This window comes from Colletotrichum lupini, chromosome 4, assembly GCF_023278565.1.
Source record: "Colletotrichum lupini chromosome 4, complete sequence".
In the NCBI taxonomy this organism is placed as follows: domain Eukaryota; kingdom Fungi; phylum Ascomycota; class Sordariomycetes; order Glomerellales; family Glomerellaceae; genus Colletotrichum; species Colletotrichum lupini.
In genome coordinates this window covers 5,982,344-6,000,256 of record NC_064677.1, presented here as the reverse complement: position 1 = coordinate 6,000,256, position 17,913 = coordinate 5,982,344, and the positions used below count along the sequence as shown (strand labels likewise).

The 17,913-nt window shown below is 53.8% G+C and overlaps 6 protein-coding genes across 6 annotated transcripts; 4 read left to right on the top strand and 2 right to left on the bottom strand.

Annotated features, from left to right (window-relative positions):
* Nucleotides 1-297: 297 nt before the first annotated feature.
* On the top strand, nucleotides 298-3,593 carry CLUP02_08898 (CorA-like Mg2+ transporter; the record flags this gene model as incomplete). The annotated part of the gene is made up of 8 exons (XM_049287879.1): nucleotides 298-936; nucleotides 1,028-1,671; nucleotides 1,757-2,245; nucleotides 2,410-2,486; nucleotides 2,861-2,944; nucleotides 2,991-3,208; nucleotides 3,268-3,371; nucleotides 3,428-3,593. 8 exons carry the CDS (start codon nucleotides 298-300, stop codon nucleotides 3,591-3,593), a joined length of 2,421 nt encoding a protein of 806 aa, XP_049145022.1.
* A 1,598-nt stretch (nucleotides 3,594-5,191) lies between these two features.
* Nucleotides 5,192-5,673, bottom strand: CLUP02_08897 (uncharacterized protein; the record flags this gene model as incomplete). Its single annotated transcript, XM_049287878.1, has 2 exons — nucleotides 5,192-5,400; nucleotides 5,514-5,673. 2 exons carry the CDS (start codon nucleotides 5,671-5,673, stop codon nucleotides 5,192-5,194), a joined length of 369 nt encoding a protein of 122 aa, XP_049145021.1.
* Nucleotides 5,674-7,374: 1,701 nt separating this feature from the next.
* CLUP02_08896 (IBR domain-containing protein) lies at nucleotides 7,375-10,796 on the top strand (the record flags this gene model as incomplete). Its single annotated transcript, XM_049287877.1, has 3 exons — nucleotides 7,375-8,484; nucleotides 8,534-9,264; nucleotides 9,317-10,796. 3 exons carry the CDS (start codon nucleotides 7,375-7,377, stop codon nucleotides 10,794-10,796), a joined length of 3,321 nt encoding a protein of 1,106 aa, XP_049145020.1.
* A 148-nt stretch (nucleotides 10,797-10,944) lies between these two features.
* Nucleotides 10,945-12,150, top strand: CLUP02_08895 (uncharacterized protein; the record flags this gene model as incomplete). Its single annotated transcript, XM_049287876.1, has 7 exons — nucleotides 10,945-11,006; nucleotides 11,092-11,199; nucleotides 11,268-11,370; nucleotides 11,452-11,515; nucleotides 11,609-11,663; nucleotides 11,759-11,936; nucleotides 12,019-12,150. The coding sequence occupies 7 exons, from the start codon at nucleotides 10,945-10,947 to the stop codon at nucleotides 12,148-12,150; spliced, it is 702 nt and encodes a 233-aa protein (XP_049145019.1).
* A 654-nt stretch (nucleotides 12,151-12,804) lies between these two features.
* CLUP02_08894 (major facilitator superfamily transporter) lies at nucleotides 12,805-14,881 on the top strand (the record flags this gene model as incomplete). The annotated part of the gene is made up of 6 exons (XM_049287875.1): nucleotides 12,805-12,955; nucleotides 13,042-13,098; nucleotides 13,151-13,661; nucleotides 13,728-13,858; nucleotides 13,910-14,507; nucleotides 14,563-14,881. The coding sequence occupies 6 exons, from the start codon at nucleotides 12,805-12,807 to the stop codon at nucleotides 14,879-14,881; spliced, it is 1,767 nt and encodes a 588-aa protein (XP_049145018.1).
* Nucleotides 14,882-15,097: 216 nt separating this feature from the next.
* Nucleotides 15,098-17,646, bottom strand: CLUP02_08893 (uncharacterized protein; the record flags this gene model as incomplete). The annotated part of the gene is made up of 14 exons (XM_049287874.1): nucleotides 15,098-15,278; nucleotides 15,330-15,406; nucleotides 15,474-15,608; nucleotides 15,632-15,707; nucleotides 15,830-15,937; nucleotides 15,986-16,164; nucleotides 16,318-16,455; nucleotides 16,513-16,550; nucleotides 16,619-16,702; nucleotides 16,795-16,849; nucleotides 16,960-17,012; nucleotides 17,069-17,247; nucleotides 17,313-17,372; nucleotides 17,450-17,646. 14 exons carry the CDS (start codon nucleotides 17,644-17,646, stop codon nucleotides 15,098-15,100), a joined length of 1,560 nt encoding a protein of 519 aa, XP_049145017.1.
* Between the last annotated feature and the right edge of the window lie 267 nt (nucleotides 17,647-17,913).

Genomic DNA, 17,913 nt, shown 5'->3' with positions numbered 1-17,913 from the left:
TTAAGTTACTAGAGGGTCCTCGAGATTTCCCCCCATGTGGGTTTCGTACTGTGCGAGAGCCGTGTTGAATGACATCAAGGACTGTCCGTGATCACCTGGACCGTGCAGCAGTGGTCCCAACTTTAAACTCGCTGCGCGGTAAAACGACCAAAAGAAAAAAAAAGTTGGTTGAGTGACGACAATTGAGAGCTTTCGCGTCGCCAATTCCGACCCTGCAGACCATCGTGCAAGTGAACCCGACAACCTTCACGAGGGAAGCATAAAAAATTATATGCGGTGAAGGGTCCTTCGACCGCGATGCCTCCCGCGATGCAGACTCGAGTACCCTCGACAAACCTGCTCCGATTCCTGCGGTCGCAAACGGAGGCCTCAATCTTCAGCAGCCGGAACCAAGGCATCGATTCCGCCGCCTGTATCTCCCGATGCGGCGGCCCCCCTCGACCAGCAGCTCAATACTCCCGGTGCCTCGCGAGGCGGACCCCAAAGACGGGCACGAGATCCCTCTCGAGTGCGACGACGACGACGACGACGAGCCGTAGACGACCCGAGCTCCACATCACCGCCGCGGCCCGGATATCCCGCAGGCCAAGAGCCCTCGAACCACTAGCGACAGCAGCATCGTCGTCGCCCTCGACGGCCACCGCCTTCTTTAGCACAACCCGCGTGAGGCAAGATGCCTGTGACGACGACCCATCGGCCCCCCGCCGGCGGACCTGGAAGGAGAAGCTCTGGGGCATCAGGAGCTGGGGCGGCGCCAAGGCGCTGAAGCCCAACGACCTCCCCTTCCACGACGAAGGGGGCTCCATGTTCAACAACCGCCGCGTTCTGACTGCCAAAGCTGCGCTTGAGCCGAGGCTGCGGTGCACAGAGGTGGACGAGAACGGCGAGGTCATCTTGGTGGATGGCGAGTTCAAGAAGACGGAGCTCATCGCAAAGGTGAGAGAAGTGCTCCATGGGGGGAATAGATAATGAGGGAGACTCGGTGATGAGAGACTGGATCGCTGACGAAAGATATGATGTTTTGTAGTACGGCCTGCTACCCCGCGACTTGCGAAAGATTGACTCGTCAAACCTCCCTCACATCTTTGTCCGCCAGTCCGCCATCCTCCTCAACCTCCTCCACCTCAAAGTCCTCATCAAAAAGGACCGCGTCCTCCTCTTCGACGTCTACGGCTCAAAGACGTCCTACCCGCAATCTGCCTTCATGTACGACCTGCAAGGCAAGCTGAAACAGAAGAACGCCCAGGGCGGCGGCGGCAACGGCGTAGGCGGTCTCCCCTACGAGTTCCGCGCTCTCGAGGCCGTCCTCACCTCCGTGACGTCGGAGCTCGAGGCCGACTTCGAGTCCGTCCGGGACCCCGTCATCCGCGTCCTCAGCGAGCTCGAGCACGACATCGACCGCCACAAGCTGCGCGTCCTACTCATCCTCTCCAAGCGCGTGAGCACCTTTGAGCAAAAGGCCAAGCTGGTCCGCGACGCCATTGAGGAGCTGCTCGAGGCCGACGACGACCTGGCTGCCATGTACCTCACCGAAAAGGCCCACGACCTCTACCGCGGCGTCGACGACCATACCGAGGTGGAGCTGTTGCTGGAATCGTACAACAAGCTCTGCGATGAAATCGTCCAGGAGGCTCAGAACTTGGTGTCTGGCATCCGCAACACTGAGGAGATGTAAGCCCCTCCTTTTCTACTCCCAAAAGCGACTCTCGAGGCTTCCACAATTCGAACACATCACTAACATGGAAAACCCACCCAGCATCCGCGCAATCCTAGACGCCAATCGCAACGCCCTCATGCTCCTAGACCTCCGCTTCAGCGTCGGCACCCTAGGCCTAGCAATGGGCACCTTCCTCGCGGGCCTCTACGGCATGAACCTCGAAAACTTCATCGAGGCCACCAACTGGGGCTTCGCCGGCGTCACAATCACCTCGACAATCTGCTCCCTCATCGTCTGCTGGTACGGCCTCGTCAAGCTCCGCAAGGTCCAGCGCGTCAAAATGATGTTTGACGAGCGCGGGCCCCTGACGCGCAACACTCGCTCCCTGCTGTCGTCGTCGTCCTCGTCTTCTTCCTCGTCGTCGTCAGCGCACGCTCAGCAGCAGGCCGTCGGTCAACAGCACTGGTTCCAGGACGACGGGCCGGGGAGCCAGCTGGACGCGAGGAACCGCGAAAAGATGCGGCGCGTGACGAATCAAAAGGCTGCTGCGGCGGCGAATGCCAAGAGCACGACCAAGAAATGGTTCCAGTGAGCTAAGCCTTGGTAGCGACAAGGAAGAAAACGAAACAGGAAACAGGGAGAAAAAAGAAACGAATTCCAACGGGCAGGGCATGAAACAGAAGAGCAAACCAGCGATAAAGCCCGATATCGTTTTCCTATGGGCTGCTTCCTGCATGCCTTTTGCACGTCAGCCTTAAGCGCGGCGATCGCGTCTTTCTCCAGAGCAGGGAAAGAACAGAAAACCACATGAGCCTTTCATCAGCGAAAGGTAGACCGTTCAAGCATTTGAAGGCTTGGTGCGAAAAAACTCAATCCCTAGAACGGACTGTACGACGGCGGCGGCGTTTCCGGAAGCAGGCGCAAGGCGCAGAGGAAAGGGAAAAAAAGAGTTATACGAGCGCTAACGAGCAACATTTTTTTTCTCCCCCCTCTCTTCCTCTTCTTTTCTTACCATTCGTAATTCTGTACAACACATGCGGCTTGTATATTGTCAAGGTTTCTTTCCTCCACACGGGAGACAAATCACCATCTTCTCAGCTCATTAGAAGGAGAGAGAGCCTGTAAATACTCCGTTGCGCGGCTAGAAAACACACACCCCTGTACCAACAGAATAGTAACTATACCCAACACAACCCCCAATAGATTCGATAGACACAAACAGACCTTTCCAATCCAAAGAGATTCAATGGCGTTTCCTGGATGCAGTCTTCCTCGAGGGATCCCACTGTTAGTATTGTCGGTTTCTGTATCATCGAGACTTGTCAATTCCCAGACGCCTATCCGAACTTTTGTTCGATTGTGCGAAGCACTACAGCTGACAGCTTGCAGCAAGACACTGCCCGCCTCTCTTTCAACAAGCACTTGGATATGGCCCCCGCAAGTTATCGAAGCAGCAGCACCAATGCCCGGTGGCGACTTCAAACTTTCCTCAGCCTTTTCCCATTCCATCGAGATGGGCGGGCGAAAAGAGGGCACCCAGACTTGAGGAAAGTCGGTGATTGCACAAAGACGCTAGGGTTTAACGCTTTCCTTTGATCGGCTGGAACAAGAAAGAGCGTCGACCGGAAACGTCAAAATCGGGTTTCCAGCCGGCATCGATTCGATGGTACTTACCCACCCAAGCCACCTATCTGCACTTGACGGCAGAAGCAGGGTGACGAGGCGATGAAGAAACGAGAAACCTCAAACGACTTCGTCTATTGGCATCAGAGAGCCCGCTGCTGCAGAAGAGAAGTTACCCCCCCTCTCTCTTGCGGTTCTGGGTCAGCCAGAGTTCCGCATGGCATGTCCGACCGAATCAGCCCAATATCAGTACCGCTGCCATGAGGGGATGCGCTGGTCCGCGAAGCTTTGGCAGGTAAGCCACTACTACTAGCCGCATCAAGAGGCTAGCCGGACCTCAAATTGAGAAACGGCGTGGAGGGTCAGAGCTCCCTCAACCAGATCACAGTGACGAGAGTCTGATGTGCTGCTGCTCTCAGCTGTTGAAAGACGGGCTCGGGAGTCTGTGACTGCATCTAGGTGCATTGGGCAGACAAGGGCTGCTGAGACCACCCTTACCCCGGCTTTCGTGGAAGGCGTACGGTGTTATGTAGACGACTGACTCGAGCGTAGGGTGGCATTGCATTCCGGTGTGGTGTTTGCTAGCAAACGGCCTGGGAGGAAGCCATAAAGTACTGCCACGTTGTGAAAAGCGGTGTACTTCGAGACCTTGGTAGCTTTCCTTGATCAAAGTTGGGTACCATATCATCTCTGGCAGAAACCTACTCCTGGATACGTGGGAGAGCCCTGTTGGGATGGGCATCGATGACGAGGAGTAATTTCTAGTTGAGAGCCTCTTCTTATGAGACGCGCCCCCCGCTTCAGGTATCAAGAGTAGCTATTCGCCTTGCCGCTTACCCACAACCGAAATACGTAATGCCATGGTCGATGGCGGCCATGCCTTTCGATGTGCGGCGACGAATATTGGGCAGGAGGCTAATGATCTCGACAAGTAAGCGATGGGGAGAAGGACAATGACATGGCTTTAGCTAGTTCTCGATGTTGCTGCGGGCGCCAAGAAGGGCTGCTGCAGCCTGTACATCTCCATTGGTTTCTTCGCGAGTTGTTTGCAGCAGCAGGGTTGACGGCATCCTTCGTTCTCTACGAAGTTTTCTGGGATGATAGAAAGGCAGAATGGAGAATGTATTTCTGATTGCGATGAGTTGACCGGAACAGCCTTGCTGAATTTGGAACGTGGTTCAGGAATCGCACTGAATGATCACTAGTCGAAGGGGAAATGACCAGGAAGCTTGAGTGGTCAGTAGTCCTCAATCTAGGCCATGCTCACTTTCGTTGGAGTGCAAAGGTTAAGCCGTAGCTCTTCCTTTTGCTTTGTGCTCAATGTCCTGTTCCCTCCCATTCTTTGTTGGTTTCTGTTTCTGTTCGCAGTGAGGAAAACCAACCGTCGCCAACTTGAGACATTTAAAGGTACCTGTTCCCAGCCACCAACCATTATTTTTTCGATGTAAGCAGCATTTACTTTGGCGCCTGCGTGTTTAGATGAGGTGATTGCGAGTGTAGTAGATCTAGGTCTCATGGTGAATGTGAATGAACTCCGGCAGCCCGGATATGACTCCGGCAGCGGACGGCGCAATGTGGGGCCGGTGCGGTGCAGTACTTGGTGCTAAAGTAAGTCCCGCATGAAGCGGGAACTCGGACTCGAGTTATTAATGCGGGGGAATCGGGGAAAGGGGCAAGAGAGCCATGCAGCATACTTCCCGAGTGCAATTAAAGTTGTGGAGGAGAATCTCGATTGGAGCTCCTCCAATATGGTTGAGAATCCGTCGGCGAGTCAAGGCGGTCGTCTTGAGGGGACATTGGAGGTATCTTTGGAGTCATGAGTAACTTTGGCCCTGTCAATAGAGCTGTGCGAAGCTCAGACCATCGGCCGACCTTATTATCGACCTTGAGTGTCACGGACGTTTCCAAAGCTTAAGTGGCGAGCAGGCAAGGGCTCATAGTTTCGCATGTACTGCTAATGTAGTTGTTGGAGACGCGAATTTTGGCATTGTGGGCGTCGAGATCATCTCGAGGCTGCGTGTTGAAGTCTAGGATGCAGTTGTCAGGCAACCAAATTCGGGATTGGATGGTGCCATGGGCGTAGCTGACATGAACGTTGAGTGTCTGTCTCCTCAGGAAGACTGATTACCATCAGCCCGAGGCCCCTCAGCATTGGGGAATATTGTTAGCGCATGCAGAAATCGGCAGCGCGGGTAAGTAGAAGGCCATTGTGAATGGGAAACAAGTGGGAAACGAAACTTCGTCTTGACGGAGCCTCTCAAAGCCTCACCCCGGTCGGCGGGAAGAGGGATGGGGTTCTTGGAGAAAGTGGGCTGATATATGCCTGCGTACTCGGTACGGGTACCATGGGGACGGATAGCTTCCGGTATTTCCTTCAACCGGCCAAAGCTCATGATGCATTGCGAATTGTTGCGGCAAGCTGTATAAGGATTGACTCTCGGGTTCGGCAAATCTAGTGCTGCATACGACGGATACTAGGAATTATGACTGGGTGCCAACGGTGTCTGATGGAGGGAAACGGCCAGCGCTCGAGAGGGTGCTGGAGAATGAGCGTGGCTTTCCCCGGTCGCACATGCAGGAAAGTCGGATCTGTGGTGAAGGCCGGAGAACTTGAAGACCTGGATTTGCCGTCAGTACCAACAGGCCGACCAAGCACAGAACTTATTATTGGCGGTGACAGGGAAAGGGGGAACAATAACCCCTGGGTGCCTAGGAGAGGGCAGATAGCACGTATTACAAACGAATGAGATGCATTTCCGAATGTAGCTTTGCCTTGATCGAGGCTGCTTCAAAGGCTTGTATCCGGGGACGGTTTCGTGGGCTCACCGCCAGGCGCCAACGTTGTACATTAACAGTGTGGCAGGTCGACGTGCCACATGGTAGAGGCTGGAGGATGGCAGTTGGTCAAGGGACCGACAATGACGAAGAAGCCAGGAGTGGTGTTATCAGCAGGGTTCCGTCTGTGGTAGTCAAGTTTGTGACATTGTCCAAGTCAGTTGGCCCACCACTGGGCGGCTAAGGTCCATCTATCGCCTGTCTATCGAGGAGGCTTTGCAAGGTGCGAGGGGTTGCTGGCGGCGTTTGCGGTTTGTAAAGTCCATTGTCAAAAGTGAGTTGGAGATTGTGGTTTGACTGGGGGAAAGGTTCTTGAGGTGGAGTTGTCCTCGTTGAGGTCCAAGCGGATCAATGTAGAAGCATGAGACGCAAATCTACCTCTGGTCAGAAGGTTCTTTGCGGCAGGTTCACACTGGAACGATAGGCAACGCAGGTCAGGCGCACTGAATACCTTATGTTGTATGTACCTACTCCGTACCCAGGACGGGATTTGGGAAAGGGAAGGCGGCGCAAGGGCGTTCTTTCCTTCTCCGGGTTCTCCACTGGGGATCCAATGGCTGAGATGCCCAAGGTACCTTACAAGTACCTTAGTTGGTGCAGGTGCCCGGGGTGGGACGGGGCTCGGTACGTATCTGTCCGTGGCGGCGGCACCGGCGGGGCCTTCTAAAGTTGTAAGGCAAGAGAAGGAGGGATTGGATGCAGGGTGCCTGCCAACTTTGGCGGCTGCTGCTGCTGCTGCTACATCTTGCCCAAGCGTGCCAAGGCAGATTTGTACTGAGGAATAGCTTATATGTTTGCTGCCGTACCTTACCTTAAGTATACTTCTTCTTATATGAAGATGCAGCCAGTAAGGCACTTATTGAATCCTCCCAGATACCTACTGACGCGAAGCAGTAAAGACACGTGAAATGAGATAAGTACGGAGTTCAGCATCATTAGTGCAGAGTGCGGACGGGAGTCGAGCCATGCAGGAAATGGGGAATCAGGTCATGTCGGATGTGGCGCCAACAGCCGGAAGCCCAATCCCATGTCACCATGTCCCTCCATTGTCCCGTTTGTTCCAATATTTCCCAAACCAGTGGTTCTCGCCTGCATCTTGATTCTTATGATGTTCATGCTCGCTCTCTAATGCCCATCTGGATGTCTCTGTCATCTCTTACCAGCCATCTTGTGTCGCCTCAAAAATTGACTGCAGTCTGTCCGCAGTATGTAGTCTCTGAAAGCCCGGGTCCCCATCCCTACCGTCTCCTGTACCTTCCATGAGTATTAGTGTCCATCTCTCCACACGGGCAGCGAACAAGAAGGTAACACCGCTCTCACCTTGGGAGGCCCACTGTCCACCGCCCCTGCCCGCCCTGCGCTACCCGATTCCCACCTGGGCAGTCTCCAGTCAGGGCTCCTTTTCTTCCTCTCACACTCCCTTCGAAAGAGTCCCGTCCTGTTATCGCTCTCGTCACACATCAGCCGACAAATCAACAACAAATCATACTGCGGTCCCGCTCTCACCCAACTCTTCTCTGCATTCGACAAAGTACCAGACCAGCAGAGTAAGAGGCCGCGGCAGGCAATCAATCCACAGCTTCCTCCCTTTGCCTGAATTTACCTGCGCCGCTGTTGTCTACGGAGAGGTATCTCTCTCTAGCATTCCGCCGATTCACCGCACACCTACCCGGCTTGAATCGCACTCACCGTTCGGCCCTTGTCTCGAAAACGTTAGCATCGGCACGTTGATTGTCGACACCTTGGAGAGCCCCTCCGCCCGAGTCCTCCTTACGGTCTGGTCTCCATCCGTACCGTCACTACTACAGTCCCTACCCGCCCATCTCACCACCACAGCGTCGCAGCACGACCAGTTACTGCCTCTCCCCGCTCCGTTTCTAGCCTGCCGTGGACGGATAGCCCCCTTGTCATTCTCAAGGGTCCCCAAGATCTGCGCTTTCGCCCCTGCCATCAACCGCCCTTTCACACTCAATCGTCTTTCCGGCATACGCAGCGACGCTCAGCTCGGCTCCCCATCCCCTCCTCGACAATCAATCGACACTCACCAAACCTTGCATCATCCTCCTATCCCGTCAAGTCACGTTCGCGGTCCAGGCCGCATCCCAATTCGCCGTTTCGCCCTCACACCCAAAAAAGAAACGACGTACACCACCCTTTCGCGCCCTCTACCAATACTGCACATCCCACCGCACCTATTCCTGCTTCTCGCCCTTGGGCCTTCCTTGCCCTCCACCACTGGCAAACCTTGGCTCTCCTCTCGTCCTATCATTGCCGCTGTCCACTTCGCCTACTCGCCAGAGCTTGTGGTTGCCCTGCCTCGTGGGTTCATCCTTTCTCCGGCCTCACTTGATCCGTTCGATGTCAAGTCAGTACCTGCAACTTCCGTTTCAAACCATCTGCGCATTAATTGCCAATTAGTCGTACCACCTTCGTCTGCTTGACCGGCCGGCGAGGTCCGGAGAGCTGTCAACCACACCGAGCCCCGAACCACGATGCCTCTGCTCGCGCTGCCCTGACTTGACGATTTCCTCTTTTCCGACCCCTCTGCCCGCCATGGGTTCGCTCGCTGGCCAGACGAGCTCATCTCCGGACATGGCCCGTCCGCCGCCTCTCATGACTACCCCAGACGATGGCGAGGTAGAATATCGCGCCCAGGTGTTGCGGCTGTCGTCGCAACGATCAGAAGCAGATGTTGAGGAGGAATTGGTCGCAAAGGCAGTCGCCTTGGGTATTCCAACGTCCCGGTTCACACACGATAAGCGCAATACCTCGAGCGCGGAATCGCAGACCTCGACCATCGCGACGCAACATGTCCGAACGTTCTCAAATGCCTCGCGAGATTCAGCAAGCACAACCTTGACATCTCATCCGTCTTTACATGCTGTCCCGCTTGCCGCCGACGTTCCTCCGCATTCCCTCGCAAGAAAACGCTCCAAGAGCCTCAGTTTCTCTCAGTACGACAAGTATCTATCGCAAATAGATCCCAATATCCACCAACCAAAAATCCAAAAGGCCTCCCCAGCCATACCACACGATACAACCGCACACAGCCTCTTCAGCGTGACTTCAAGAAGAAGCTACTTTAGCATCAAAGAGGGCATTAGGAAAATACGATGGAAGCGCAAGTCTGGCTTGCTCGAATCCACAGTGTATGTAATCCCCCCACCTCTTACGTTCGTATCCGCGCTGACCAACCTCAAGTTCTTGCATATGCTGTCGCAACGACTTCAACAAGTCGAATGCCTTGCACAGCTTACCGTGTGGCCACACATACTGTGCCGAATGCCTCAGTATCATGGTCCAGCAAGCTACGACGGACGAGTCCAAAATGCCGCCTCGATGCTGCACACAACCAATCCCGGGATCCATCATTCAGAGAATCCTCAACCGAGAGGAGCAACATGCCTTTTTGAAGGCGGTTTTGCAATTCAGCACACCTTGGGAAGCTAGGATCTTTTGCCCAAATACGGCCTGTGGTGAATTTATCCCTCCTCGCAACCGGATCGACCCGAAGCACCCTTTTGATGTGGTGTGCCGTAAATGTCGGACACGGGTATGCGTCATGTGCAAACGTAATGCCCATCCCGTAGGCAAAGATTGCCCTTCTGACTGGGAACTGGAGGCCGTTCTCAAGATGGGCGAGAAATCCGGCTGGCGACGTTGTTATAAGTGTCGAACATTAGTCGAGTTAAGCCAGGGGTGCACCCACATGACCTGCAGATGCAAAGCTCAGTTTTGCTACATCTGTGGCGCCATCTGGGATCCATCCGTGGGTTGCCCCAACTTTTGCAACGGAGACGAAGAGTTGGAGCGCAGGAGAATGGAGGAAGAGGCCAGAGAAGCTGAATTGGAGGCGGAAAAGGTTGCTCAAGAAGCAGCGGCAGCCGCCGAAGCCGCTGAAAAGGTTGAAGCAAAGAAGCGGACCCGTGAGAACGCGCAGTTCGCTGCGTTGCAAGACGAGATGAACCAAGAGCTGGATCGATTCCGGGCGTACTTGAGGAAGAAGAAATGGGTCATGTGGACGCGACACGCTGAGAAGAAGCAGGCCTTGACGGACCGATACTCGGACCAGATCGATAAGATGAAAGAGCGTCACGCGAAGACGGCTGCTCACTTGGAGGAACGTCAAATTGAGGCTGAGATGGATCTTCGGTCAACGCTTGACCAGAGCGAAAAGAGTGTCAAGATTCGTCTCAAGCACATGGAGGCGTACTGCGATGGGCTTGGCCGGACGCAGAATGCTGATCTGCCACCACGAGTAGTTACAGAGAGGGACCTACGCCTGCTGGGACAACAGTACAACGTGCGAGATGGCATGGAGCGTTTGCATCAGGCAAAAATCAACGTTTTGCGAGACCGGCAGGCCAAGCGCATGGAGGAGCTTTTGGAACGACAGGAGCAAGAACTCGAGAAACTGACCGACAAGAAGGAGCAGGATATAGAGAATCTGGCAACGGATTTTGCGCAAGAAGAAGATACCCTGGTCAAGATTTTTAATGACCGCAAGCAGAGACTGCAACGACGTTGGCTGATTGCAATCGAAATACTCCGAAAGGAACTGGAGGAACAGACTGGCGAGCAGTATGCATCGCTCGACCTGCCCACATGGCCTGACGATACCGAGACTCAGGATGAGATCCTAGCATCATCACTTCCCGAATCTCTCCCAAGCAGGGACTAATTTAGTTTCGCCGTCGCCTCGCATCAACGTTTGCTTTCGATTCGTAGCATCACCTGCAAACGAATTTTCTTCGGCTTCGTACGTCGCGCACAGATAGCTAGGATTTTGATGTTTACAAGGAGTTTGGAGGTTTTGGTACATATCGGGCATGGATACCACTCATTGGTTTAGCACCTGCACTAGCAGCATTGGTTGCGAATGTTTCCTTGAGTCACCAGGTGGAAAGGGGCTTGACATTTCTCAACACCCTATTTTGCGATGACGGGTGGACGGATGGCAGCATTTCATGACACAGACGGGCGGATCAGGTAGTGCCGGTTGGCGAGCGCGATGACAGGGGAACCGGACACGAATGGACGATTTATTTCAGATTCTCTCATCGCCGGCGGACGTCTGGTGTTAAGTGACTTACCGACAACACGACGAGTCTTGAATGAAGAATCCGAACAAGGCAAACACGTAACTAAGTAGGCCTTTGGGATTCGAAAGATTGGCCCGAGGCTCATCCCATGAACGGCAGCTTGTGAAAGCGGGCCGAGAGTGGCGGTGGAACATGGCGGCCCACGCTTCGCCTGTACACTAGTGAATATTCATCCGTGTCGAAGCATGTTTGGAAGATGTATGGGTGCGTAGGAAACTTGGCGTCACATCAGAGGGTATGACTCTCATCGAAATCGGATGTCAAGTTCACGACAGTGTCGGCGTGTTTGCCATGGATCGTACGGAGTAGTTGATGGGCCTATGGTAAAGTATGGGGTAAATTGTGGGATCGTACGTAAGTTGTACGCCGGCTCGTCGAAATTAACCTCTAGGTGTTGTATTTTTTCTTTTCAAATTCTCCGAGCGCTGCGATGCCGTTGGTCTACTGTAGGTTGCCGCCCACTACCGGGGTGGGCTGCGTTGAGGCTCAAGGCGGAGAGACAAGGGTTGACCTTGCATAGACTACTGTGATGGTGTTTCAGCTCGAACCAATTCGAGGCCAACCCACCCCTCCATCGCAACAACTCAAAACTCTTCGCCGTATCTGAGAGTTTTACAACAGTGGGATCGTGGCGGTTCAGGAGTGACACAAGGGTCGACGGTGCCGTCACTTTGCAACCATCCCAACTATACGTTGCTCGCAAGGCCCGACCTCTTCCAGTGATGAGTTGACGAGAGCTTTCCCGAGGGATGGCATGGCAGTCTTTCTTTCTCTCATTCTGTCTCTCTCTGTCTTCTCTAGTTGTCGTGCTTACCAAAGTTCATGTCGGTTGCCATCATGATCTCACTTTCTCGTTGGTCCGTTCCGAAAGAGACTTTGTCCGTTGCTGTCTTTTTCGGCAGTAGAGGCGGACCAAACACGATTATTTCATAAAGCTTGTTCGTTTTGGCTCAGCGCGGGGCAGATCGACTGAAGGCTCCATTAGGTTGTCTTGTTTGTGTGGGCCAGTGGAGGGCTATACTACGTAGAGTTGTTGAGTCTTGCTAACTAAGACCCAGGTTGACGTATTGCCCGAATAGGCTCTTGACCAACAGATGCGAGGCCAGGATTAGGTCGATCCGATGCCGCCCATCCCTCCCAAATCAAATCACCCCCCAAACATCCGCATGAGTTGACCAATTTGGAAATGCTTCGAGTCTATCCCTTCTTACCCCCCCGTACATTGCTCCGTGCGCTCAAACAGTTGCGCAGTTGCACACATCGGCCTTCGTCTCAGATTAGACTGCTCGTCTAACCGCGGCCGGCCTATGACAGAGCGCTCGCCCCTCGTGCCAACCTGTCACCGCACGGCGACATGCAGCAGTATATTTCCAAACCCTCGCCGCCGTCCATCCTTCCCGGAGACTCTTGCTTCCTTTCCTGGCCAGACGACTAAATTCCGCGGGGAGGAATACGAAAGCGACTCCGTGATCAACAAAGATTCTAGAGATTGGAAATTGGCCGATATACATCACGATACATTGTACAAGAACGGCGACGACGACAATATCCGACATCTAGATAAGTTCCTTGGACAGGACTTTCGAGATGGCGTCAAAGAGCGGCTGGACCGAATCTACGGATAACCTCGCCACGGTGCAGAGGGTCGAGAGCCCCAATGCCCTGGTCGTGGGATCGACGCAGTTATTCGAGGGAGGAGTTATTCGATTTGTGCCCATGCCCACACCGGATCCCAAGGGTTAGTCTGCGACTATGGTGGCTTAAGAATTTGGAGAGGGATGATCGGCTTGATGGCGCATAATGGTTGCTGACACGGCTTGACAGATCCCCTGAACTTGCCCAACTGGAGGAAATGGACGTCCATTGGCGCGCTCTGCTTCTGTAAGTGAGATACTGGGAGGCAACATCTATTTGGATACTGATCAATCCGCAGTCGGCTCACTCGCCCTCGCGGCTGAGTTCATTGTTGGTGCCCTGGTACCAGTGTTTGTGCTGGAGTATTCTGGCATCGACCCCCACATCCTCAGCCAGATCGATATCACGGCCCTGAACAAGCCCGGCGAAGTCAACCTCGACCCCGTCAAGCTTCTTTCTGGCCTTGGCGGACCGCCACTGTACCAGGTCGCCCTGCTGGCCTCCGTCCCCTTGCTCGTCAACGGACTCAGTTCCTACCTCCTTGTTCCGCTCTCGGTTGCCATTGGCCGTCGCCCCGTGCTTCTGCTCTCTGGTTTCCTGGCATGGACTGGAGGTCTCTGGGCTGGCTTCTCACAGGGTCTCGGAAGCCATTTGGCTGCTCGTTGCTTCCAGGGTTTCGGTGCAGGTGCCGTTGAGGCTCTGATTCCCCTCATCATCCAGGACATGATGTTCATCCACCAGCGCAACAAGGCCATCTCTTCCGTCGGTGCCTCTCAAGGTCTCCTGATTGTGAGCTTGGGTATCATGAGGTGAGACTTTGAAACACTTGTCGAATACACTAGTGGCTCTCTACGGTGACTGACCATTTGAAACAGTCCCATTATTGTTTCCCGCCTCTCTTGGCGCTTCATCTACTGGATCACCTCCGGTGTCGGTGTGATTGCCTGGTTTGGTCTCATCCTGCTCGTGCCTGAGACCCGCTGGATCCGCAGCGACGATGAGCTTGGTGAGTATCATCATATAAACATTGATGTATATGGCTAATGAAATGGAACAGCCGGTAAGGAGGTCTACCCCCTGCGCCCGGGTGAAACCCGTCCTCGCATCGACGAATCGACCTTCCGCCCTCGCTCTAACTGGGATGAGTTCGGCATCTTCAACTACGGCTACGAGTGGAAGGAGGCCAAGCAATCCGTCATTGACATGTTCAAGACGACTCTCTTCCCCAACATCATCTGGGTCATCATCATCAACTCCATCCTTGTTTCCATGCAGGGCGCCGCCGGTCAGGTCGGTTCGTCACTCCTGATTGCCGCCGGCTGGAAGTTCGAGACGCTTGGTTTCGCCGTCATCCCCATCGTCATCGCCAGTCCGTTCGTCTGGTTCTTTGGCGGTTACGTGGCCGATAAGATTTCCAACTATATCGCGAAGCGCAATGGAGGTCGCCGTGAGCCCGAGGCCCATCTTCTCAGCTTGATATTCCCTCTTCTCGCTTCCATCGTTGGCCCGATCTTGTTCGGGTACGCCGGTGAGAACATTCGAACACTGCCTTCGATCGTTGTGCTTGTCTCCATCTTCTTGATCGGCTTCGGCTTGTTGACCGCCAACACCATTTTCGCCGTGTACTTGGTTGAGAGCTATCCCCGTTTCGCAGGGTAAGTTTTTGTCCCATCACCAAACTCAAATCTCGCAGCTAACATGTGTGGTCAGACCCGTCCTGGTCAACGTCTCCTCATCCCGTCTCATCATCGGTTTCATCATGTCATTCAACGTCACCACCTGGATCGAGCAGCTCGGCTTCTTGAAGAACTTTGGCATTTACAGCGCAGCGCTCGCCGGTGTCTCGATGCTGCTGCCCGTCATGTACAAGTACGGCAAGCCGATGCGCGCCTGGACCGCCGGCCGCCTCGAGCCTCAGGTCGCCCCGGCCAAGACGCTCGAGGACGACGACCAGTACTGGAACAACGAGCGCCCGCAGTGGCAGGACGAGAAGATGGGTACTCCCATTGGCATTGCTCGGCCAATGTAAAGGCATACACACTGCCATTTCTCGAGGGGACTACAAACTTTTCGAAGTGCGTGTAGTAGCCCCTGCGTGACAGACGCAAGCGTACGACAGATTGCAGAGAAAGAAAACAAAACGACAGAATGTTCAATACGGAGAGACAGAGGAGCATTTCAGCGTTTGCTGTAGAGGATGAAGCGGAGCAGAGAAGAACTTGCAATTCCACCCTTTGGAAAATTGTTACAAAGTGGGAAGGGCGCATGCACCACGAGTGGCCGAAGCGTCATGTCCGAATTCTTTTTCACCAGCGCCAGCAGACCCGTACTTCGATTCGGGTCTGTTGTATTCATTTTCACTCTCGGAGAACAAGTAAAGAGGTGGTGGTGGGTTGGGCGGGAACGTGTTTTCGGAGCCTGCTAGACTGGTGGTGTTTTTGTTGGCGTTTTCGCTCTGCTGTCCCCTTTTCACTCACCTCATCTCTTTAATCCCGTCTTTTGTAGCTGCATTGTGGCAGCGGTAAGATTTGGGGAGAAGCAAAGTCTCTCGACACTTGGATGTTGTTGAGAGATATTCTCGAGGGAGAGGCGGTGAACTTGTTCATTTTACTCCATGGTACTCCGTCGAGAAGGGAGGGGTATGTGTTCTCTAAGATGCTGTAGGCATAAGTTTCTCTCGGCACGACGGAGGATGGGGTAGATTGGATAGCGGAATGAATATCAACCCTCTTTTTGTCCTGAACTTTTGATGCTCTCTGTGATGTTTTGCGACTGTGACCGCAAGGAGAACGCCGATACGATGGACTACTACCATCTTGAGAGGATGAGATGTGAGGATGTACACATTACCCGGGCTATCGAATCACAGTAGACACTTCAAAATCAGTGAGACTCACGAACACGACGATATGATTATTGCTCAATTGCCTCATGAAAAGACCAAAGTGACGATTGGAGAGTACCTAACCCAACGAACATCAATTTATCCATGGGGAAGCTCGTAATCAGAACTGCATACGGCATCCCCAGATCCAAATCCATCACGCATAAGAACCACCAGATTCCCAAACTCCCATCGGATCCCCTCCCCGTTCATGAGAAGAACTCCCCCAGTCCGGGGAGCACGACTGACCAAACACGGGGGTGGAAGGCGTGAAAGTTCACGCCCGAACCGGATTGCCCACGTTTCTCCCCCCCTCCCCCCGTCTCTTCCCCTCTCTGTTTCCCCGATCTCTTTCCGTTCCCCGAACCGAGCACATGTTCGTCCACGGCCTCGGTACCGACAATGAACCAAGGGAAGTAGAAGAAAGTCTAAGAATAACCCGGTTAGGGATGGATGGCGAAATGAGAGAAGGAGGGATGGACGGAGCAGCGCGATTCGATTAAACCTTACATCCTTTCATCCCGTTGGAGGTCTTCGAAGAGGGTGGTGGGATAGAAGGGGGGTTAATCCATGGAAGGAACTCTGGGGTGGGTGATGTATGAAGTCTGGGGTTTGGTGAAGAGTGATGTGTGGGAGGGGCGTAGGGTGAGGGTCGGAGAGATCTCACCCGGGGGGATGATGGGGATTGGATGAGTTTTGGCGGTGGGATGGGGCTGGGACTGGGAGAAGTATCCAGGGTAGGGAGAGACGAGAGAGGTTGCCTCGCACTTTCACACCGGCGTATCAGTATGAGAGGTGGACGGGAGGGCAGTATCTGGTTTGTGCACGGCGTGCGCCTCTCTTGATCGTCGTAGGTAGGCAAGTGTATGTGTGTGTGTGTACGGGTGGGATGAGTGGGATGCGATAGATCGTCAGAGGAAATCAAGAACTCTTGCTTCACATCTCTGCTTTTGTCCCGAAAGTTACCTATTGAGGCATGTTCCCTATTAGATATTTTCTCTAGGAGACGGGTATGATGACATCGGGTCTATAACAAGCAAACTTAAAGACAGATTAACTAGCAGCAGCAGCAGCAGCAGCAGCAGCAGTAACGCCGCACTTGATATGCACAGCCTGGCAGCCCTCAAAGCCTCACTATACCGAGCCTCTATCCACTCCACCGGCTTATGGTGACAAGAAGAGAAAACGAACCTTCGAAAGTTGCCGTTCTTTCGTCATCTTACAAGGTTGAGTCCACCTAGCAAACCGTCAAATCCCGGGGTATCTGTCACTTTCTCTAGATTCAAAGGAGAGCACTCGGGACGTGAGGAACAATAGAGAGTTGTTATTGACCGAGGGCGACCAAGCTCACCGATTCGAAGAAAGCACCCGGACCTGAGGAATGTAATATGTCTCCATATTCCTCTGTGGGTCTCTCTGTCGCTCTCACTCTCTTTTCGAAATACCCCAAAGGAGAAGCAAAACGAAGCCATCGTCGAGCCATGACCACCCTCCGCCCCCTACCCCTACCCCTAGTTCACACACACACACACACACACACACACACACACACACACACATACACACACACACATACCTTCGCCCTCCGAACCTCCCAAACCTAGTATCCCCACCCTTCTTCTCCTCTCCATCAACCCTGGTGCCCCCGATCAAAAGGGAAACCACCCGTCAGACCGGTAACGAGCAGTTTAGAAGGGTGTGTGGTCCACAGACCAAGACCACCTCGGATGTCCGGGGTGACCGAGCCGCGGAGTCATCCATCTACATACCCCCTTCTCTTCTCGTCCTCGTTCTCTCGCCCACACGTTCTTTGCCCCGAAGCTCGTGCGTTGATTGGAGTTTCGAATCTCGGAAGCGCGTGTTTTGGGTATAGCACACACAAAACAGGACACCTGGGAAGACGGAGGCATGATGTGAAAATCCTCCGGTAGCAACCCGGAGTCACTTTGCCCACCGATTTAAGCCGTTTCCGAGTTGATTTGCCCACGAAAGATGCAACCCCCTCCACCCAATCAAGTCTGTGCCTTCGGGAGATCCTTTCGATCGGACTAGCTTACCTGAACGAAGCAGGCCGACTTTCTAGGTTGTCACCTTACTACTCATAGTTCACTCGTAGATTGAGCCCAACAAGTGACGACAGACAAACAGACGCATAGAAAACAGGTGGAAAGCCCCGG